General features: G+C 54.0%; 2 protein-coding genes and 1 long non-coding RNA gene across 6 annotated transcripts in view; 1 reads left to right on the forward strand and 2 right to left on the reverse strand.

The window, feature by feature from the left end:
- LOC114198406 (uncharacterized) overlaps positions 1–5,506 on the reverse strand; it is a 30,346-nt gene extending 24,840 nt beyond the window's left edge. For 2 of the 3 annotated variants that reach the window (XR_015769347.1, XR_015769349.1), the window contains exon 1: positions 5,454–5,506. This is a non-coding gene — a long non-coding RNA (uncharacterized LOC114198406). Of the gene's footprint in view, positions 1–4,519; positions 5,064–5,453 lie in introns of those variants that run through there. The other variant, XR_015769348.1, reaches the window with a different exon arrangement.
- Positions 5,507–5,638: 132 nt separating this feature from the next.
- PNPO (pyridoxamine 5'-phosphate oxidase) lies at positions 5,639–12,650 on the forward strand. 2 transcript variants are annotated; one of them, XM_028089900.2, is made up of 7 exons: positions 5,639–5,929; positions 6,832–6,956; positions 8,550–8,649; positions 9,477–9,530; positions 9,760–9,888; positions 10,196–10,266; positions 11,778–12,650. In XM_028089900.2, the coding sequence occupies exons 1-7, from the start codon at positions 5,792–5,794 to the stop codon at positions 11,809–11,811; spliced, it is 651 nt and encodes a 216-aa protein (XP_027945701.1). In that variant the 5' UTR covers positions 5,639–5,791; the 3' UTR covers positions 11,812–12,650. The 2 variants fall into 2 exon arrangements, with proteins under 2 accessions (XP_027945701.1, XP_027945700.1); XM_028089899.2 differs by having other exon boundaries at positions 5,640–5,929; positions 10,500–12,650.
- Positions 12,651–16,110: 3,460 nt separating this feature from the next.
- PRR15L (proline rich 15 like) lies at positions 16,111–20,004 on the reverse strand. The gene is made up of 2 exons (XM_028089770.2): positions 19,962–20,004; positions 16,111–16,561 (listed from the first exon to the last, which is right to left on the reverse strand). The coding sequence occupies exon 2, from the start codon at positions 16,529–16,531 to the stop codon at positions 16,229–16,231; it is 303 nt and encodes a 100-aa protein (XP_027945571.1). The 5' UTR covers positions 16,532–16,561; positions 19,962–20,004; the 3' UTR covers positions 16,111–16,228.
- Between the last annotated feature and the right edge of the window lie 1,071 nt (positions 20,005–21,075).

A 21,075-nucleotide genomic window follows, 5' to 3' on the forward strand; every position in this document is an offset into this window, starting at 1 on the left:
TGGCCAACTTCCATCAGTCCTCTATTTCATCGCTGCCCGGGCAGGGGGAAGACGTGAGGAGTGTCTCTCCCTCCCTCACGTGTGGGTTACGCGACTGGAAAAGTGTCTTGCTGTGTTCTGAACTGGGACTGATGGAGAGAAGGGGAATATTAGCACATTGCCCACTTTTTGCCACGTTTCCCCCCTTAGCTTTGCTCTTTGGCACAAAGAACGATCCTTTCCTGAGAGCTGATTCCAGTCATGTGCTTTTATGCTTCATGTACGGAAACTGACCCAACTCCTGGGCAACCTTTGGTAATGAGGGGGCCAGCCCCCAGCGAGCAGAACTGCCTATTGGCACTGGGGATTTCCTTTCTCCAGTGAGATACTCAGGTTCCAAGCTAGGCCTGACTACCTCTGCCTCCCATGGGGTGCCTGAGGCAGACAGGGAGTGGGAGAGTGCTGCCTGGTGTGGGTGATGGCATGAGCAAAGAAGGGAGACTGGTGGCAAGTGAGCCCTCCTCTGCCTTAATCCAGCCCTGGTTTACTGGAGAGTTGCGGGGCAGGGGGGGGGGGACAGGGAGCTGTTGATGGTGTCATGCGGCCCCAGCTCACCCCAGGCCAGAGGCGTCTCCAGGACACCTCCTAGGCCCTGGTTGAAGATCTGGAAGCAGGCCACCCCCAGCAGCTCAAGAGTGGGGGCCATCCTGCCCAAGTTCCCTCCTCTGCCCCGCCCCATCCTCAGGGTCATCTGCCCCAAGGTCACCCCTCACTGCACCCTCCTGTCTGCTCAGTGATGCTCAACGTTGCGGCTCTTTGACCCCAGATACTAGGATTACAAGCCTGGAAGGAAAGGGGGCTGGGTTCCTCTTTTCTGAGATCCTCCCTCCTGAAGGCAATTCCAGGCAAAATACCTTTAAAAACAAACAAACAAACAAACAAGGCAGCAAGTAGAGCTGAGACTTCCTTTAAACTCCTCAGTCCATCTTCACAATCACCTTCTGAGGGCCCTCTGAGGCCCCACACTTGAGTCTGACCAGACCCACCCGCAGCCTCTCAGGTCCCTGGACCCCATCAGGGGCTCGTGGCTGACGGAACGTGGCTGAGGTCTACACGGTGGTGGATTCCAGGGACCCTCACCCGGGGATTCACTGCCTTGGGAGACCTCTTGTGACCTGACCAAGGTCTTTGGGGCTAGGATGAAGTCACTAAAGGAACTGCAGTCATGTTGGGACAGGTGGCAGCTGGGTTTCCAAGCGGAAGAGGGCGAGGAAGGGGCAGGAAGTGAGCCTGGGAAGATGGACTACAGAACAGGGGTGGCTGAAAAGAAAGCCAACCACCGTGGGATAGGGCAGAGAATCACGGCTTGAGGAGGAGAGTCAAACACTGGCTCATCGCAGGCCTGGGTGAGAGGAAATGAGAAGTGGCCAAAAGCCAGGACTGACCAGGATTTCTTAAAGGAAACTAAGAAGCTGCCAGGTCATACTCCTTGGGTTCTGCCTGGGAACCCACCATCAGGCCCCCTCCCTCTGCCTGTGGCCCCAATTACCAAGGCAGCCAGGGCTGAGACTGAGACTGATGCCCTAATACCCCTCTCAGCCTTGGAAAGCCTAACATCCCTCCAGCCCGCGGAAACACTTGGCCCGGCCCCCACCAGGCCCCAAGGCCCACTCACCATGCCTGGCACCCAGGTACAGAGAAGCTTAACGAAGGCAGTTTATGCATAAACATTACAGAAGAGCATTTCCTGGCCAGGATTTTTGAGGAGCCAGAGACAGTAAGGGATGTGGTCCCTCCCAGGAAGGCACTTCTAACGAGGGCTGGGGCAGAAAACGAAAGGACGCATTTGGGAAGTGATCTGTGAGCCCACACAAGGGTCGTGAGAGGGGCTAACCCCACAACCACAGGCAGGCCCCTCGGGAAAGGGTCAGCCTCCTCCAGATCCCACTACGAGCCTCTGAGGTCCCGGCTCCCATCTGGGCCCCCCAACAACCACAGTACTCAGGGCTCAGGTAGCTGCTGGCAGAGCACCAAGTACCCCCCTTCTGTGTGTCCTGAATGCACCCCAAGGCTGGGCTCAGGAGTGCCTGAGCTTCGGGCCCCCAGCACACCTCTCTGGCCTGCCGTTGGCCTCCTGGAAGGCTACATTTCACTGGCATCATTACCATCCTCCTGGGCCTCCCTCCTCCCCCCATACTCCTTAATCCTCCCAGACCCTCTTCTCGGACATTCTCATCCTCCCCCATGGCTTCAGGTGCCACCTTGGGGGCCCAGTCTCATCAGCCTAGATCTCTCCCCTAAGCTCCAGACCTGATGATCAAACCTGGCCAAACATGCATGTCCCATAAACCCTTACACTCAACAGGTCTGATCATCTTCCTCTTTCCCCCAAATCTCCTCCTCCAACACGCCCCCACTTCAACAGCGCCACCCGTGACGCCTCAGATTATCCTGGTGCGACTCCAGCACCAGGCTCCCGGCTCCCGGCTTCTGCCATGTCTCTCGACGTCTCCCTGCCCCGGCCTCGCCCTCCCTGGCCCATCAGCCACTCTGTCACCAGAGCCAGGCTCCCAGTCACTAAGATCCAAGTGAAATACAATTAGATGAAAAGGTGACTTAAGAACATAAAGGCAAAAACATAGGAAGAAGGCAGGCAAGGCACAGTGCCCAACCTCACACACAGCCCTTTTGTTTCATACTGAGAAACCAGGGTGCCTCTTCTGTACGATGAAGCATTACCACACATTTTCTATTCACTTAAGACTCTCTCGAGAAAAGACTAATAATTTTACAAAGTCGGGGGAGGGAGGAGGGTGGCAAAGTGTTTAGGAAAAAGCAGTAACAATAAAACATTCCTGTCTCCCACGCAGACAAAACCCCTGGGGGGGGCTTCAGCGATAGCAGCAAAGGCTGGCCCCTCTCTCGTTTGCGCTGTGGGGCTGCTTTGTGATCCAGACACCAAATCCCACTAGGCAGAAAAGCACAACACAAGCCTACTTATTATTTTCAAGGCAGAAGGGAAAAATCTAAAAAGGCAACGAATTGCAAACTTCCTTGCTAATCGCCGAGGATGGGAGAGGCTGTCGGAATCTAGTACTTTTTCTCTCCATCTGGTCTTAAAAAAACAGAAATTAGATACTCTGGTTCAACAATAGCAAGGATTAAAAAAACAAAACAAACAAACAAACAAAAAACCCAGAATCATTGTCTAAAAGCCTGGCCCTTTCCACCTGTCAGATCATCCGCCCTCCCTATTAGGCCGGCCCGCTGCCCACCTTGCCATCTTGCTCTAGGAGAACCAAGCTGTTTGTTCCACATTTCCCTAACACACTGTGCCTTTACCCACATCGTTCCCTCTTCCTGACATGCCCATTCCATTGTCCGTCTGGCAAACACTCAATAAGACAAATCAAATGTCTCCTCCCTTTCCGAAGGCTTTCTGGCCTTCTGATCCCTGGAGACCACTTTTTCATTTCTGCTCCCCTTTTCCTCATAGAAGCATCTGTTAAAGTACCTGTAACCCTTCAGCCTTCAGATCTGCTTCCCCTGTAGACTACAAACCCCTTGTGGGCAGGAAGCATGTCACCTTCTTCATCTTAGTATTCTCAGACCTAGCTCAGTGCCTGGTAAAAAAGAAGTCTTTAACAGGGGCGCCTGGGTGGCTCAGTCAGTTAAGCGTCTGCCTTCAGCTTAGGTCATGATCCCCGGGATCGAGCCCCATGTCGGGCTCCCTGCTCAGTGGGGAGCCTGCTTCTTCCTCTGCCTGCTGCTGTTTGTACTCTCTTTCTGACAAATAAATAGATAAAATCTTTTTTAAAAAAGTCTTTAACAAATGTCTATGGAATGAATAAATATCTAACTGAGCTTTTGGCTTTCAGGCAAACTATTCAAATGATCCTAGCATCCCAGGTCCAGGGTAGCAAAGCCCAGGAGTGCTAAGAGTGTGGCCCCATGGGCGCCTGGGTGGCTCAGTCCTTAAGCGTCTGCCTTCGGCTCAGGTCATGATCCCAGGGTCCTGGGATCGAGTCCCACATCGGGCTCCCTGCTCGGCGGGAAGCCTGCTTCTCCTCTGACCCTCTCCCCTGCTTGTGTTCCTGCTCTCACTGTCTCTCTGTCAAATAAATAAATAAAATCTTAAAAAAAAAAAAAAGTGTGGCCCCATGAACAAATCATCTGTGTTGAAGGGCACTAATTATGCTTACACAGGTCCAAGTGCAGGGGCTTGGGAGGAGCCGAGAACAGCAATGTTCACATGTGGAAAGACAACCTCAACAAGAAAGCAAGTCCAGTCAACTCTCTCAGTCATGTTGATGGAGGAAAACGATGCAGCAAAAAAATTCCAACCAGTGGAGAATCCATAGATCAATATCATTAAGCCTTGAGACATGTATTATTTCATTGCAGCAAATTGGTCTTCCAGATTCCATTTGGCTCAAGCTACATCCATATAATAAAAGATGATAGGTATCTAATGCAGGGCTTTATGAAGCTTAACACATGGTAATGTAGAGACCTGGGTAGGACAGGAAGTTCCCCTTACCTGGCACAGTCCTGGGGTGCCTGCCTAGATGGCTCTTGCAGCTCCCCTTCCTGATGTTGGTGGAAACCAGGACTACAGAGAGGACTTGACCCAAGGCTGCCCCAGCCAGGCCAAAGCCGGAATGGGCACTGGTAGGTTTTCCACGTCTCAGCCCTTTGTCCACAGCCTGCAAGTGGCTTTGCACAGCCACCTGCTCCCCTGGGCCCTCAGCTACGGCTGGCATTACCTAGGAACCAGACTCCAACTAACTAGGAAGGGCAAAATGTGAAGAAGGGGGAAACCCAGCTAAGATGAGGGAGGCCCAGGAGAGGTGGGGCAGTGGCAACCTTTCCATCTACCAGAACACTGGCTAGTGTGAACTCCGCTGCACCAGGAAAGGAGAAACCATGGGCAAAGGGAGCAGCACGCTCTGACCCCAGGGTTAAAGAAATGAGGCAGAGAGGAGTTCAGAGCTGCACAAGGAACATGGCTCTGGTCTGGGATGGCTTGAGCCCAAATTTCCCTTTCCCCCTTTCCATTCAGCACGCTTCCTTCCCACCCCACAGTCTCTTCCTGGTCCCGCTGCATCTCCCCCCACTCCCCCAACTCCAGAGAAGCCCCGCCCATACACTCACTCACAATACACAACACCTATCCTGTGTGATCCACAACTCACTTCAACCTCTCCCCTCTCCAGCCCCAATTTCTTCCCCCAAACGGACTGCCCCTCCTTCTGTGTCTCCCCATCACCTTGCCTCAGAGTCTGGCCCCTAATTCCGTTTTCCATTTGTCCTTTCCCAGCCCACAGCTTCCCCCCTCCCCCCAGGGGGTACTTCCTGCACTAGGCTCGCCTCCAGGCACCTGCTAGGGGCCAGCCACTTAACATTGACCCCTCCCCTCAAGCCCCCAGCGACTCATTCCCCGCCCCCCGCCTGGGCGGCTGCAGTCCCTATACCTTTAACAAACCTCCACGTGCGTGTTAACGGCGGTGACAGCATTTCCTTGTCTCTCTGCTCCCGCCCCCGGAGGCGCCGCCCATTGGCCGCTGGGTTCCTCTGTTCTCGCTCTAATTGGCCTCGCTCCCGGACAGCTCCAACCAATGGCCTCTCCGCGCCTGTCTCCCTCCTCCGACCCTGAGCTCCCATTGGCTCCGAGGACTTAGGACCTGTTAGCAGGGCCTGGCGACTGGCGAATTCTTCCTAACCCCCGGGTAAACTCCCGGGCTGAGAAACTGGTTCCGAACCCAACGGAACCCAGCGCTGGGCAACGCCGGGTCACGTGGCTGGCGGCCTCATGACGTGCGGGCTGCGAAGCGTCACCGTGACGTTCGGGCGACCTGCCGAGTGGCCTCGCTACCTCCACAAACTGTGCAGTGGCGGTGGCGTGATGGACCTGGGCCCGATGCGCAAGAGTTACCGCGGGGACCGAGAGGTGCGGCCACCGGGGCAGGGCCTCCCGCTGGGAGGGGTCCCCGAGTCATCCCGCGAGGGGAGGAACCCCATGGGGTGGGTTTGAGGTCACCCCGTAGGAGAAGGGGGTGCCAAGACAACCAATGGGGGGAGGAAGGGCTCTGGGGAAACAAGGACGAAGACAGGCAGCAGGTTGCAGTGGGTGAGAGCGCGAGCTCTGCAGGCGGCCCGGGGTGGATCCTGCCACTCACGGGGTGCATCACTTGGGTCATTAACAACCTCTCTGGGCCTCAGTTTCCTCACCTGGGAAGTGAGTACCTAACTCGCAGGGATGTTGTGGACTTTGATATTTGCAAAGTGCTTAGAACAGTGATAATCAGCTTCTAAATATTTGATAAGTAACACATGGGGGAGGAGTACTGACTCACGGAGGGAGGGGAGGAGAAAGCTCCTAGATCTCACTGCTGTCAGTCCTTCCCCTTACCTTTTGGAGAAGTTCTTTTCCTTATCCGTCCTCATAGGAGAAACCAACAGAACTCTTTTGGAATTGATGCTGGAGCTGCAGTTTCTAAATCTAGTTGTGTGTGAGCATTTCCAGAAATACTTGTTAAACATACAGTTTTTCACTGAACCTCAGACCTACTGAGAATTTGTGGGGGTGGAGCTGAGGAATATGGCTTTTTTTTTTTTTTAATGCTCCCCAAGTGATAGGTTTGACACTCATGACACGAAACTGAGTCATCCATCACTACTGTGGGACCTGGTGAGTTACACCACGTTTTTATGCCTCTGTCCTCACCTGTAAAATAGAGCTAGCAGAACCTACTTCCTGGGTACTGTTTTTTGTTATGAAAAGTGCCTGGAAGAGTACCACATACACAGTAAGAATTATATGTGTTTATTAAATAAAATCTCCTTTCCCAGGCATTTGAGGAGACTCAGCTGACCTCCCTGGACCCCATGAAGCAGTTTGCTGCCTGGTTTGAAGAGGCTGTTCAGTGTCCTGACATAGGGGAGGCTAATGCCATGTGTCTGGCTACCTGCACCAGGTGGGCATAGCCGTGGGCCTGTCTGTGGGTGGGTACAGGTGAAGTAGGAAACTTAGGAAGCTCTCAACTTGGTGGAATGCAAATTTATGGTTATAGCTGTGTTACTAACATGCTGTGTGGCCTCAGACAAGTTACTTGTCCTCTCTGGGCCTCGGTGTCCTTATCTGTAAGTCAAAGATCACACTTCACTTAATTCCATTTCAGTAATAAAATGTAGTGCCTCATTCATCTCTGCCCCTAACGCACTCACCCCCAGAACCCTTGTCTCCCTTATTTCCCCATTTACCCAGTTCCCATCTGTCCTTTAAGAGCTACATCTCCTGGAACCTCTCCATAAAGCTCTCTCCCTCTCCTGAAATCTAGCACAGTGCTCGGCTGTATTATTTATTTGACAATCATATACCCCTGAGACACCTCTTCCAGTAGCCTGTTATTCAACTCTTGTCCCCCCTCATTAAAGTGTAAGGCCTTGGGGTGCCTGGGTGGCTCAGTCGGTTAAGCATCTGACTCTTGGTTTCAGCTCAGGTCATGATCTCAGGGTCTTGGGATTGAGCCCCGCCTCAGGCTCCCTGCTCAGCTGGGAGTCTGCTTCTCCCTTTCCCTCTGCTCCTCCCACTCCCTCCCCAGCTTGCAAGCACACATGCGCTCTCTCTCCAATAAATAAATAAAATCTTTTTAAAAAATATTTTATTTAGGGGCGCCTGGGTGGCTCAGTCGTTAAGCTTCTGCCTTCAGCTCAGGTCACGATCCTAGGGTCCTGGGATGGAGCCCTGCATCGGGCTCCCTGATCTGCGGGAGGCCTGCTTCTCTCTCTCCCACTCCCCCTGCTTGTGTTCCCTCTCTCGCTGTGTCTCTCTCTGTCAAATACAATCTTTAAAAACAAAAAAAAGATTTTATTTATTTGAGAGAGAGAGCATGAGTGGGGGTAGGGGGGAGAGGGGAAGCAGCCTCCCCCCTGAGCAAGGAGCCCGATGCGGGGCTCGATCCCAGGACCCTGGGATCATGACCTGAACCGAAGGCAGATGCTTAATGGACTGAGCCACCCAGGCGCCCCTAAATAAAATCCTTAAAAAAAAAAAAGTGTCAGGCCTTGAAGGCAGGGCTCTAGTACTGTGCCCCTGGATATCCCCCAGAGCTCTGAGCAGAGGTCCTAATGTAACTACCCTTTCTGTGATCACTAAGCATTGGATGATTGTGTGCTGAGAGCGGTGGGGGAGGGAGGGGGAGGAGAGAAAGAGATATAGATATCTTTTCTGGACACCAGGCCTATTGGATTAGAGTCTCCCCTTTATGACCTTATTTAATCTTAATTACCTCCCTAAAAGCTCTATTTCCAAATACAGCCACATTGAGGGTTAGGGCTTCAACCTAGAATTTTAGGGAGACACAGTTAGTCCGTAACAGGTCCCAGGCAGTGATGACATGCACCTCTAGGACAAATCCCCAGGGTGGGGGGGATGGGTAGCCTGCATGCCCAGACAGTGCAGAATAAGGGGGCACAGGTGTGGGGAGCTCAGGGGAGCACCTGGGGAGAGGGGTGGTAGCAAGGACAGTGATGTGGGTTCTGACCACATGCTCTGGTCTTTGCCCCAGAGACGGAAAACCCTCTGCCCGCATGGTGCTGCTGAAGGGCTTTGGCAAGGACGGCTTCCGCTTCTTCACTAACTTTGAGAGTCGGAAGGGAAAAGAGCTGGTGAGGGGCCTGCAGGGGCCAGCCCTGGCTTCCTTCGTCACCCTCCGGTGCCACCCCCGCCCCAACCCCTTTGCTGGCTGTGCTCAGGCACTGTCCTGCCTGTGGGCCTTGGCACTTGCCCTTCTCTTTGCTGTGAATGAGTGCTCTCTCTGACCACGCCGCCTCTGTCATCGGCTTCCCTAAGTAGCTCTTGTCCCTTTGGCCCTAAGTCCCCATGTTGCCTCCTCGGGAAAGTCCTCGATCCCCATGCTACATCAGCTGTTCACCTTCGTGGTAACTCATAACTTTACTTTCTGCCTTTTTTTCAGTTTATAAGTGTGCATTTGTTTGTGTGCTTATGTGATGGATATTTGTCTCCTCTGCTAAACACCCAGTAAGCTCTGTGGTGGCAGAGGCTGCGTCCGGTGTACCCCTGTTGTCCCCCCAGCACCTCTCCTGGTGTCAAGCCCAGAGTTGATACTTTGTGTACATTTGATTCATGAATCCAAAGGACTCCCCGAGTCGATGCCGGCCGCAGATGCATTTTTGAGGACTTGCAAATCTATGGATGAGAGAAATGGCAAGCCTCACTTTGGTGTCCATCTGGCTTAGGTTTTCAGCACGGCGCTAGCACTTCCTGTGTGAACTTGGGCAGGTTCCTTAACCTCTCGGAGTCTGTCTCCACACCTGTAAAAGCAGGCATACCTTTGAGGGTTTAAATGAGATGTGACAGTGAACGCATTCCCTGCGGGCCTGCCTGCTGCAGACTTCCTTGCCTCCTTTCTGCATGGTGGAGGTGTTCTCCCTGCTGTTTGGATGGCCGACTGTGAATTCTCTTTCATTTCCAGGACTCCAATCCCTTTGCTTCCCTTGTCTTCTACTGGGAGCCCCTCCACCGTCAGGTAAGCGAGCATTCCCAGGACAGCCTGGGGCCCGCTATGGGTGAGCCCAGTGGAGGGCCCCAGGCTGGACAACAGCCTGCCTCTCAAATAGCTTCTTAATGAGCTGGTCTAGTTGGAGCCAGCAGTGGTGGGGCAGTAGAGAAGGGAAGAAAGAGAGGAAGGGGGCCTGTGTTGGTGGGGGGGGGCCGATGGCATTGAATGCCAACTAGCCAGGGCCATCCTTGAGCAGGTGCGAGTGGAGGGCTCCGTGAAGAAGCTGCCTGAAGAGGAGGCTGAGTGCTACTTTCACTCCCGCCCCAAGAGCAGCCAGATTGGGGCTGTGGTCAGTCGCCAGAGTTCTGTGATCCCTGATCGGGAGGTGAGTTGGGCTCCTCCTTAGTTCTCTGGGTGGCAGGGGACTTAGCTCATCCCCCAACAGCTGTCCCCTGGGGGTGCCAGGGCCCTGTCTCTCCAGCAAAATGAAAGGATGGTCTCCCTAGGGGAGAGGGGGTAATGGGCTTCCTTTGTCTGACCCTCTGGTTGGACTGTGCTCCCAGAGGAGAGAGGCCAGCTCCCTTGCTCACCTGCGTCCCCAGTGCCTGGCACACAGCACATTGCTTAGTAAATGGTTATTAAGTGATCACTGACCCGGTCTGGGCCTTTCTCTATTTCCTTCCGCTGGACAGTATCTGAGAAAGAAAAATGAGGAACTGGAGCAGCTCTACCGAGAACAAGAGGTGCCAAAGCCAAAGTACTGGTGAGTGATATCTGGTGGTCGTCCAGACAGGGGCCCCGGAACCCTCGTGTTTACTCAAAACCACTCTATCTGCAGAATTACAGATCCACTCCCCCCACCCCTCACCAGAAATCCTCATTGGATTCATCCCAGCAGCTTCCTTCAAGGGGCCCTGAGATGGCCTGGGGTGGGGACCGGGGGGTGACCTGCTAGAAGAATGCACAGAGCACCAAACCCACTGCCTCTCCTTGAAGGGGTGGCTACATCTTGTACCCACACGTGGTGGAGTTCTGGCAAGGCCAAACCAACCGTCTGCATGACCGGATCATCTTTCGGCGGGGCCTGCCAACAGAAGACTCCCCTTTGGGGCCCATGACCCACCGTGGGGAGGAAGACTGGCTCTATGAGAGACTTGCACCCTGACTCCCAATCTGCTGGCACCAACTGGAGCTGGGGCCGGGTGCTAAGAGAGGGTGTGGGGTGGTGAAAGGGACCCTTCTGAACTCAGCCTATTTCCCCCCCCACCCCTTATATTTAAGGCTCTTCAGAGTTCAAGCTCCGAATTCTGTACTTTCAGTTGGCTCTCAAGTAGGTAGTCTAGTGGAGCATAAACAGTGGCGTAGAGAATCACAAATGGGAAAAAAAAAATCCCATAATTATTTTCTTGAGCTTGAGTATGATTTATTGGAATAGCTCCCTCTAGAGGTAGTAGCTGGTGTGATTCCCTTTTCTAGTGACCCTGGGTGGGCCCCCGTGGCCCTGTCCACCAGGGTATGACTGAGTCATACTGCCCGAAGCTTACTGGTTCCAGCATAAGCACCTGAGCCAATCTGGCCGATCCGTTTTTTTCTTGTCAACAATTTGAAATTTGAAATGGAGAGACCCAGAGCATGAGAGGGATTGTAGCCAAGTCCTACGGTGGCAATGGCAGCCAAGAAGCAAGCCTCCAGGTGCTGTTCCTGTAACTCCCTGAGTGACCTTGGATCCCTCCTTCCCACGTCTGGGCTGTGTAACTCCTCCTCCTGCCTCAAAACACCCATCATCCCTGGTTTTGTTTTGGTTTTTGTTTTTTAAAGGAAGTTTTTGGCTTGAACTAGCCAGAATCACTTTTTGTTGCTTGCAACTAAAGGAAGCTTCATTAACTTACTTACTACTAGGGTATTTTTATAGCCCTGTACCCCACTGATAACTGCCTCCCGTTATCTGAAGCACAACAACGTGGAAAAGAGATGAAATGTATTCTCTGGAGCTCCAAGGAACCCAGAGGTGGGAGTTGCATGAACATAGATTTTCCTCTCTCAATTCGGGGAGAGACTTCAGACAACCAGGGCTGCCTAAGAGGGAGTGGACTGTTAGGTAGCAAGTGTCTCCAGAAGTTTTCGATCCCTGGTAGTCAGGAGTTTTATAGAAGGGACTCATGTGCTGGTACCTATGAGCCAGGCAGATTTCAATCAAGCTTTACTTAACATACTTGTTTCTGAGAGCTACAGATGTGCGTACATACACATACATATGTATATTTCATTTTCCAGGTATAAAATTGTTATAGAGATGATACCTTTCTGACTACTCAGGCATCCCCTTCTCCTACTCCCCGCCTCTGTGGATGATGACTCCTAGACACAGGTTTTCATCCATCCTGGAATTACCCAGGGAGCTTTAATCACACGTGATTTCACTGGTCTGAGTGAGATCTGAACTTCGGGTAACTTAAAAGCTCCCCAGGGAATTGTGTGCAGCCAAAAGTTGAGACCCCGGGTTTAGATCTACTCGGTGTGGTCCACAGACCAGCAGCAACACCGCTTGGGAGCCCACCTCAGACCCATGAATCCCATTCTGCATTTAATAAGTGCCCCCCCCCCCCCCAGTGACCGAATGCATTGTCCCCAACTTCCACAAACAAACGACCTCCCACCCTCACCACTGGATTCTTCATCAAGCCTGGGCTGAACCGTATTTGCACACTCCTTGAGCACAAGTCTGGTGACAAGGACAACTTGAATGAATGGCCTACAGGCCGGGCTGGGTAAATGTTTGCTGTGACTAAGCCAGAATCTGAGAACTATTATTTGTACGTGTTGGCATGGAACTTGCCAAGTCTGTACACGGTTTCATTCCACTGTGTGGGTGTGTACTCTGCTTCAGCGTCTGCCATTAAGTGGTTCCTCCAAGGGAGGCCCTCTTGGTGTTGATCCCCCTCATAAGCCCAAGTGCAGGAAGGCGCAATGCTAACCCTGTGGCCACTGAAGGAGAGGGTGCTGGGGTGCCCTTCTGTACTTTGTCCCGTTACTGGGAGCTCTGTATCCTCCACCCCCTAGCTCTGAGCCTGCTTTCAGCTGTCCCTTTCCTGTTCTTTGACAATCACTGTGCCAAGTCTGTAATAAAACTTCGTCAGCCGTGTGTGACATTAATGTTCAACCTGGCCTGGTCACTTCCTCCCATCCCCCACCAGCCCAGGAAGGAGGGAAGTTGGGGGGGTTAAGGGACCCCCTCCCACCTCACTCCTCCTCTCCCTAGAGGTAGGGCGGCCAGCAGGGGGAGCCTGCCGCCCAGGGTTGGCCTCTCCTGGGCAGTTGGAGCCGGCCCCTCCTGCCTCCCCCTTACCCCTGTTGGGTCGTGTCCCAGTGAAACTGTGGCCGATAACCCGTAGCCTCTCACAGCTCCTGCCTGTGTTTGCACTCTCGGTTCCTCCTCCTCTGGCCTCATGAAAGCTTGCAGCTGCCTCCCTCCAACTCCCTGGCCAGCCAGTTTGCCCTTTGGCTTTTAGCACACACCCACCCCCTGCCCCCCCAGCTTAGGGATATATGTGGGGGTTTCCCTGGAAGATTCCTGCGGACACCACTTAAAGGCTGGAGCAGGATCTCACGCACCAGGCAGAGGGGCCGTAGACCCTCTCACCTAAGAGGGGTAATGGTAGCCGTGTGGTGCCAGTATTGGTAGAAGCAGGGCTTGGTGGCCCAGGGCCCAGCCTCATTCCCAGCCCCCACCTCTGTCAAGGAACCTCAGGATGGGCTAAAGTGGCAGGCCCCTCTGGTCTGGTGTCTCAGAGGACACTCAGCCTCCGAGCTGGTTAGCTTTCCCCCATTGGTGCCAGAATCAGGATTCCCAGCCCCGGGCATTACCCTCTGCCACCCTACCTCCCCTTCTGCAGAAGGTGACTGGACTGCTTTCTTTGCTCTGAGCCTCCGTTTCCCATCCCCTGAGCAGAAGCGAATCAAGCATGGAGGGGGCTGTGGGCAGCAGTCGTTGCACAGGCCAGCTCTGGCTTCAGTCCCAGCTCCGCTGTGGCAAGCAGGTGGCTTCACTTCTCAGCCTCAACTCAGCTTGAAGATGGGGATAATGACAGCACCTGTCTCAGGTGATGAGGGGACTCACCAAGAAACCTCATGGAGTACTTGCCACAGGGCCTGGTCCATTGTAAGCTCTCGGCAAACCCTGGCTATTCACAGTGGACAGGGCTAGAGTAGGGGGGAAGGCAGCTCCTCCATGGGACATTTTATGGATTGGGTAATCAGAAGGACCCTAAAAAGTTCTATGTGGTGGGAGGGATAGGGGAAGAGGCCTTGGACACGCTTGAACCAGCCTGCCTTCCCTCCCTCCAGCTCCTGGTGGCCCTCACTCATCCTCAGAGTTCCCCCTGGCCTGGGTGAGGCCACCCAACAAAGGTCCCCTTGTACGGGTCTGTTTGTTGCGGTAATAAATTTCCTGAGCAACACTCCCTGGGGTGGGGTGGCCCGACAGCCTGCAAGAAACTGACCTGGAAGCTGCAGGACCACATTGCTTAGTGGCCACCTTGGTTTCTCCCTGTTCCTCCAAGAGCTCCAGATATGTGTCCCAATTTTTTCTAGCTCCCAGCTGCTGGGGCTTGAGAAAGATCTGGACCTAACAGCACAGGAAGCATACTCTTTCCTCTTCCTTAACCAGAAGCTGTGGGCTATGGTGGAGTTCCTTAATAAAGGAAGGGGGAGGAAACCAATATTAACTGAGCACCTACTATAGGGCTGCTTATGGGGCACTTAATACTGACCATTCCCACGAAATACATCTTACAGAAGAGGAACCCGAGGTTCAGAGGACGTTTTTAAAAAAGTATTCCCGGGGCGCCTGGGTGCCTCCGATGGTTAAGCGTCTGCCTTCGGCTCAGGTCATGATCCCAGGGTCCTGGGATCGAGCCCCACATCGGGCTCCTGGCTCAGCGAGAAGCCTGCTTCTCCCTCTCCCTCTGCCTCTCTCCCTGCTCATGATTTCTCTCTCTCTCTCTCTCTCTGTGTCTCAAATGAATAAATAAAATCTTTAAAAAAATAAAAAAGTATTCCCCAGGGCGCCTGGGTGGCTCAATTGGTTAGGCGACTGCCTTCGGCTCAGGTCATGATCCCAGAGTTTGGGATCGAGTCCCGCATCAGGATTCCCTGCTCAGCAGGGAGCATGCTTCTCCCTCTGACCCCTTCCCTCTCATGCTCTGTCTCTCTCTCTCTCTCAAATAAAATCTTTTAAAAAAAAAAGGTATTGGGCACCTGGGTGGCTCAGTCGTTAAGCGTTAAGTCGTTAAGTCGTTCGGCTCAGGTCGTGATGCCAGGGTCCTGGGATTGAGCCCCGCATCAGGCTCCCTGCTCAGCGGGAAGCCTGCTCCTCCCTCTCCCACTCCCCCTGCTTGTGTTCCCTCTCTCGCTGTCTCTCTCTCTGTCAAATAAATAAATAAAAATCTTTAAAAAAAAAAGTATTCCCCAAATCACCCAGCTACTAAGCGGTGGAACGAGAATTTGAGTCCTGATCCTAAACCAAACACCCGCAACTGTGGGGTCAGTCACCAAAGGTCTCCTCCACTCTCTAGAGCCCCTGATGGTCTCTCTGTTGACCACTGAGCTGAAACTGCCTCTTCCTTTGCTGTATTTTTATACTGACAACCCCCTTTCTTTTTTAATAAAAAAGATCTTATTTTTAATAATCTATAGACCCAATGTGGGGCTTGAACTTACAACCCTCGGATCAAGAGTCACGTGCTCTACCGACTGAGCCAGCCAGGCACCCCCTGGGGACCCTTCCTGATGCTTGACAGGAACCCTGAGCACTTCACTTACAGGCAGGGAATAAAGGCATGAGAAACAGTCCTCAGGAAATGTAAGACAAAAGCATAAATAGGTTCTCTGCTTTTGCAGCATTGTTTATTACAAAGAGAGAAACCTACAATTACTATTTTTTTAAACAAAATTCAAAGCTCCAGGACTCATCTCTGGGGCTTGTCCTTCTTAAATACCAGTAGGAGGGGAGAAGAGAGCTGACTGCTTTTAGGTCCTACCACAGCTTCCCTACCTGCTCCCCAAATTTGGACCCATGAGCCAGTGCAGCATCCCTTTGAGGAGGTGTGCAGGAACCCTTGGGGTCCCTCACCTGGATTTCTGCAGCAGCACCCCTCCCCACCAGAGTGCCAGTGACCTCCGCTCCCTGCACACCTGGGAGCAAGTTCCAGGAAATTTCCCTCTTGTGGTAGGAGGTGAGCTCAAGTTCAGGGTCTCGGCCTCCTCCAGCTCCAGGAAACCACTCCATCATGTGGCTTCAGGAAAAGTCACGCTCAGAATTGGTCCAGGGAACAGTTGTGGGAGCAGAAATCGAAACTCACCCTTGACCCTGTGCCCCCCGGAGGAGGCGAAATCTGTCCGCCCCCTCCCTCCGTCCCTCACCATGCCCACCTCCCTGCCGGCGCCACGACTTTGAGGAGGGCTGTCCTTCCTGGGTGGGACTTTTCATCCTTGGACTGGAGTGCCTTTGTACGTGCTGGGGGACGTGGGGGGAACCTGGGAGAACCCAGACCTTCCAGAAAGCTGAGGCACATAAATACAAACCTAAAACCAGCCATTTCCTGCCAGCAGGCATCAACTGCCCCCAGGGCGTTAGCTGTGGCCAAGGAGGCCAGCGTGGCAAGCTCCTGTCTCAGATCCGGCTGACGGCAGGAGTAGGGAGGTGTCCGCGTCCTTCTTGGGCCCCCTCACTGTCCGTTGCCCTCCCTGTCGTCAAAGAGGTTGGGGTTCTCTGCCAACGTGGCCCGGACTTTCTTCTTCTCCTTGAAACGGCCCGAATTGGAGACTTTGACGTGCTTGCCTTTTGTATTCTTGTCCACAATCTTCTCCAGGCGGGTGTTAAAGTTGCCGTTGGGGCCCCCGCCCTCGGGCCTCGGGGCCTCAGCGCTGCCCTCCGTTTGAGCATAGGTGTCAGGGATCTCATACAGTACCTTGGGAGCTGATTTCTTTTTCCGGAGGAAGGTCAGCTTCCACCAGCCGGCCTCGGTCATGGTGGTCCCTGGAGCCGAGAGGGGTGCTTCCTGCAGGAGCGGGGTGGGACAGTGAAAGGGGTCAGTGGGGAGAAAGGGGGTGCCCTGGAGCAGCCCTCTCTAAACTCCTAATCATAGGCTATTTTAAGGGTCCAGGCCTGAGGAGTGCCTGGGTGGCTCAGTCGTTAAGCGTCTGCCTTCGGCTCAGGTCACGGTCCCAGGGTCCTGGGATCCAGCCCCGCATCGGGCTCCCTGCTCGGCGGGAAGCCTGCTTCTCCCTCTCCCACTCCCCCTGCTGTGTTCCCTCTCTCACGTTCCCTCTCTCTGTCAAATAAGTAAAATAAAATCTTAAAAGAAAAAAAAAAGAGTCCAGGCCCGAAAGGATTGAAGGTGGGGGCCAAATGAACCCGGGGTTCAGATAAGCGCTACAACAGGAGAAGAGGGGGGTCTGGGGAATGAGTGGCATCAGATGGACAGAAACACCCTGTGCATTTTGCCTAGAATTCATTACAAAATAAAGAGGATTTATGATTTGGAGAGTAATTTGGACTTCCCAGTGGGGACCAGGAGTGAAGGAGCTGTTGTGGTTTTTTTCTAAGTGGGAGGAGCCTCAGGGCAGGCAGGGGAAGTCCTGGGGACTGTACCAGCCTCGTGACCTCTAGCAAAGTACTTCTCTGGACCTCAGTGTCCTCACCTGTCCCTTTCCGCGCTAACATTTAGCTCTAACGTTAGTCCCTGCCCTCAGAGGGAGGCACGCTCTGCACAGTAATACATGAAAACGGTAATAATTACAGAGGGACGGCTACTTTCCCCACCTAGCTCCCATGAGGACAGGAGTTTGCAGGGGAGCTGAAAACCTGGAGGGAGGTTTGGTGGGGTCACAAGGTCCACATGAGATAAGGTTATCACAGGCCAGACTCTCCACAAGGAACCCAGTGGAAGTGGGGCTTGGGGGCTGACATCCAGGCTTCTCCACTGACAAGCGATGTGCCCTGCGGTGATGTGGCCCCACATGGAGGTGGCCTCATCTTTTACTCATTTCCACAGAGGTGCTGTCTGAGTTAGTGGGAGTTCTGGGAGATGAGTCGGCTGGGACATCGTTGGCAGGTGGGGCGTGTAAGATGGAAGGAGACAGCAGACTGGAGGAGTTCCGAGCAGCGGAAGGGCAGGCCGAGGGGTGAGAAATCAAGGCATCTCTGGGCCTGGAGAGGTCCTGGTTCTCAGGACCCTGCATGTGGCTGGGAAGGGTCCTGGGGAGGGGGCAATAGCCCAGAAAGCTAGATGGTCAGGCGGCCCGAGCACAGGCGAATAGATCACCTCCTTTTAAAAACTGATAGTCTTAACTACATTTTCTAAAAAGACCAGAAAGAAATACGACAAATGATGAATAGTGGTTTTCTTTACGGAGAAGGAATAGAGGATGTTTTCTTCCAGTATTTCTGATTTCTAGACATTCCATAATGAGGGTGGATTTTTTTTTTTTTTAGAGGGGGAGCAAATCAAATTTGGGGAAAAAGAAAGCAGGATACTGACCTAGGCTTGGAATGGGTTGAGTGTCTGCCTCCGTGGGCCCGTTGCTGCTGTTGTCCCCTGTCCCTCCACATACTCAGCCTCATGCCCAGAGCGCATGCCTGATGGATTCCTTCCTACCTCTTGTATGGGAAGTAGATCCCACATTGCTAGCTCTGTCCCTCCAGCTGAGTTCAAGTAGCGGGAGAAACCCAGGGGAGATCTTGTGCAGCTCCCACTTAGAAAGCCGAGGAGGGGGTGAGAGTGGCCGGGGAAATACTTTCAGGGCACCCTGGAGAGGCGAGTGCATGAAGGGGACAGCCTGAGAGTTCTGCTTTGGCAGCTTGCCCCGCCTAGGCTTAGCACAACCTTGCACAGAACTTGGTGTTCCGTTTCTGGAAGGAGTTGTGGGGAGGGCACTTGCTTGGCCCGTGGGTGCCACTCGCCTGGTCCGGGGCAAGGCCTATGACCCCACCACCGCCCATCCAGGGTTGGATGGGAGGAACTCAGGGAGTGGAGGATCCGGCTCGTGAGCTGACAGTAACCATCTGACTGCCCACCTCCTTGAGAGGTCGTTCTTCTGCCCCTGCGGCTAAAACACACCTGCTTTAGCGGGTGCCACAGATCGGCATCCACAGGGCTTAACTCTCCTTGGAATGAAGGACGTGACAGATCACCAGGAACTTATCAGTAAACCACAGAGAAACAGGAATAGCCCTTGGACCCTGCCCTGGGGCCTCCACCATGGCACGAAGGCATCTGTTGGCCTTGAACTCTAGTCTAAGATGCCTTTTGCTGTTCCTTCTGTCCAAGAGGACATAGAAGCCCCAGTAAGAGGTGTCTGCCCCTTTTCGGCAGGACTGACATATGAAAGTCTGAACAGAACAGATAAATTAGAGGACTATTCTTTGTTTTACAAACTAACCGAACTATAAGATTCTTTTAAGTAGTGAGCCACGCCAAGGTAGTATAAAATCTGATTTGCTTTACATCAAAAAAGTGCTGTGATATCAAAAGCTATCGAAAGTTGGAAAGAGCACTATAACTACAACTGTATGCCCAGGCTGAGCCACAGAAGGCCGGAGGGGGCTGGGGCGGGGGTGTACTTGGGATTTCAAGCGGACCCAGCGTTTAGTGACATGTGGTGAGCCGCGCCGTCGGCCTGCACGGGGGCCCTTAGCTGGCCAAGCTGAGGGCTGGGCCCTTGCCCTGGGGCCCTGCAATCCGGGGGAAGATAGAAATCAGCCCTGAGGGTGCTAAATACACCTCTGCTCTTTGCACAATTTCAGAGCCCAGCCTGCCACCCCTCCCCTAGGACAGCCAACCCTATGGCAAGCATGTGGCCAGCCCAAGACAGGCCCCACTGCCCCGGCTGAGTTCTGTGAACTGCTCTTGTCCAGACTGGGCAGGGCCCCTTCTGAGCTGGAATGAGTTAACCATTGACTGTGTTGGAGGTGGCGGGCGGGCGGGGGGGGGGGGGGGGGGGGGGCGGGCGGTGCGGAGGGGAGTTGAGGAAGCAAGTCAGCTTCTGGGCTTTAAGACAACACTCAGAACCCCCCAGCCCATATCCCTCCGCAGGGCCCCTGATGGCACTTCTCCATTCTGGATGAGACTGGGGTACCCAGGAGAGGAACAGGGAGACGTCCCTATCAGATAGCCAGGAACATCCTCCAGGCTGGGGGGTAGGCTCCAGCTTAGCAAGCGTTAATGGAGAACTGCTCAGGACTGAAACTTTCCCAGAAAGAGCTCTGCTGGAGGCCTGGATTGACTCCAAGAGCCGGTGGGATGAGTCTGACTTCTGCCTACCCACCTAGGGAGAGATGGGAGCCCACTTGCCTGGGCTCCCCTTCCCAGTTAAGCTTGTCAGCGACGGAGGCAGAACCGGGTGCCCTGACCGGGCTCTGTGCCTTGGTTTCCCCACCCGCTCTCCCTCTTCCTGTACCTGTAATCCTGACTGCTTTGGGCTGGAGGCGAGACCTTCCTCAGAGAAGGAGCTGAGTGTAGCAGCTGCTCAGGCAGGAGACTGGGAGAGGCAGGGGTGCCTCCAGGGTGCCGCGCCGGGCAAGGCTCAGGCCAGGAGAGCTGGGTGGGAGCAGCTGCACGGCAGGTGCAAGAGAAACAGGTGCAGGAGCGGGTACCTGCTCCACTGCGGCTCTGGGGAGTCAAGGTGAACCTGAAACCCAGCCCCTCCCGGCTAAGTAAACAGAAGCAGAGGCCGGATCGGGCTGATGAATATTCATTACTCCAGAAATCCAATCCCAGTGCCCCTGCACCCACCCAGAAGCCAGGGTCCTCCAGGGATCGCCTCCGAGAGAAGAGGAAACCCCAAGGGAAGTCTGGAGAGGGGAAACAAGGGAGCCTCTCTCCTGTTTCCCCATTATCATGGGCCTGGTTGCACCCGACAGCCATAGCCAAGGTCACCCTCACCCATTTCATGCCCCGAAGAGGCTCAGACCCTCTCCAGCACGTACCACCTCTGGACGTTGCCCCAGGCACAATGGAGAAAGGGTTAAGCACCGCTGCTCCCATTGGCCGGGTGGGACGGGGTGCACCCCAGCTTCTTTGAACTCGGGAGCCGAAACCAGTCCCTGGTTAAACTGGTTGGCAGACCGGTTCCCAGGCTGTCCGCTCCACCCCAAAGCTCAATGCTCCTCAAGTGGGCACAGGGTGCGTGGCTGGGGTTCCCTCCTGACCTGAGGGGCCCTTCCTCAAGTTGGGGGGTGCGGTGGTCACTGGCGCTGCCCTGGGCCAGCCTCTTGAGACCCAACCACCCTCAAAGAGGGGCAGGGGGGCATTTGTATTTGTGAGGTGGGAAGAGAGGGAAAGGCATGAAGGCAGAGTTGTGTGCACAGACATCCTCCCGGATCACTGACCACCCCTCCTGCAAATCTGCATTCGTCCAGGTGGTGCGTGGCCTGGCGTGGTGTCCCGCCCGGGGCTGCCTTTGCATCTCACTCTGGCTCACGTTGGCATTCTCCCTCCCCTAGGGCAGGCATCCCTGGAGAGTGGGAAACATTCGCTGCACGGTCAGCGTACCCACCGCTGCCTGTCCCAGG

Source organism: Eumetopias jubatus, unplaced genomic scaffold (genome assembly GCF_037043125.1).
Source record: "Eumetopias jubatus isolate StellerSeaLion01/CBP00866 unplaced genomic scaffold, mEumJub1_p1.0 scaffold_10, whole genome shotgun sequence".
Taxonomy (NCBI): domain Eukaryota; kingdom Metazoa; phylum Chordata; class Mammalia; order Carnivora; family Otariidae; genus Eumetopias; species Eumetopias jubatus.

What these genes read in the sequence shown, in the direction of transcription:
- PNPO (XM_028089899.2), top strand. Translation starts at nt 5,792, where the DNA reads ATGACGTGCGGGCTGCGAAGCGTCACCGTGACGTTCGGGCGACCTGCC. An exon ending in TGTCTGGCTACCTGCACCAG is followed by an intron (nt 6,957 to 8,549) that starts GTGGGCATAGCC and finishes TCTTTGCCCCAG; the next exon opens with AGACGGAAAACCCTCTGCCC. An exon ending in CTGTGATCCCTGATCGGGAG is followed by an intron (nt 9,889 to 10,195) that starts GTGAGTTGGGCT and finishes TCCGCTGGACAG; the next exon opens with TATCTGAGAAAGAAAAATGA.
- PRR15L (XM_028089770.2), bottom strand. Translation starts at nt 16,531, where the DNA reads ATGACCGAGGCCGGCTGGTGGAAGCTGACCTTCCTCCGGAAAAAGAAA.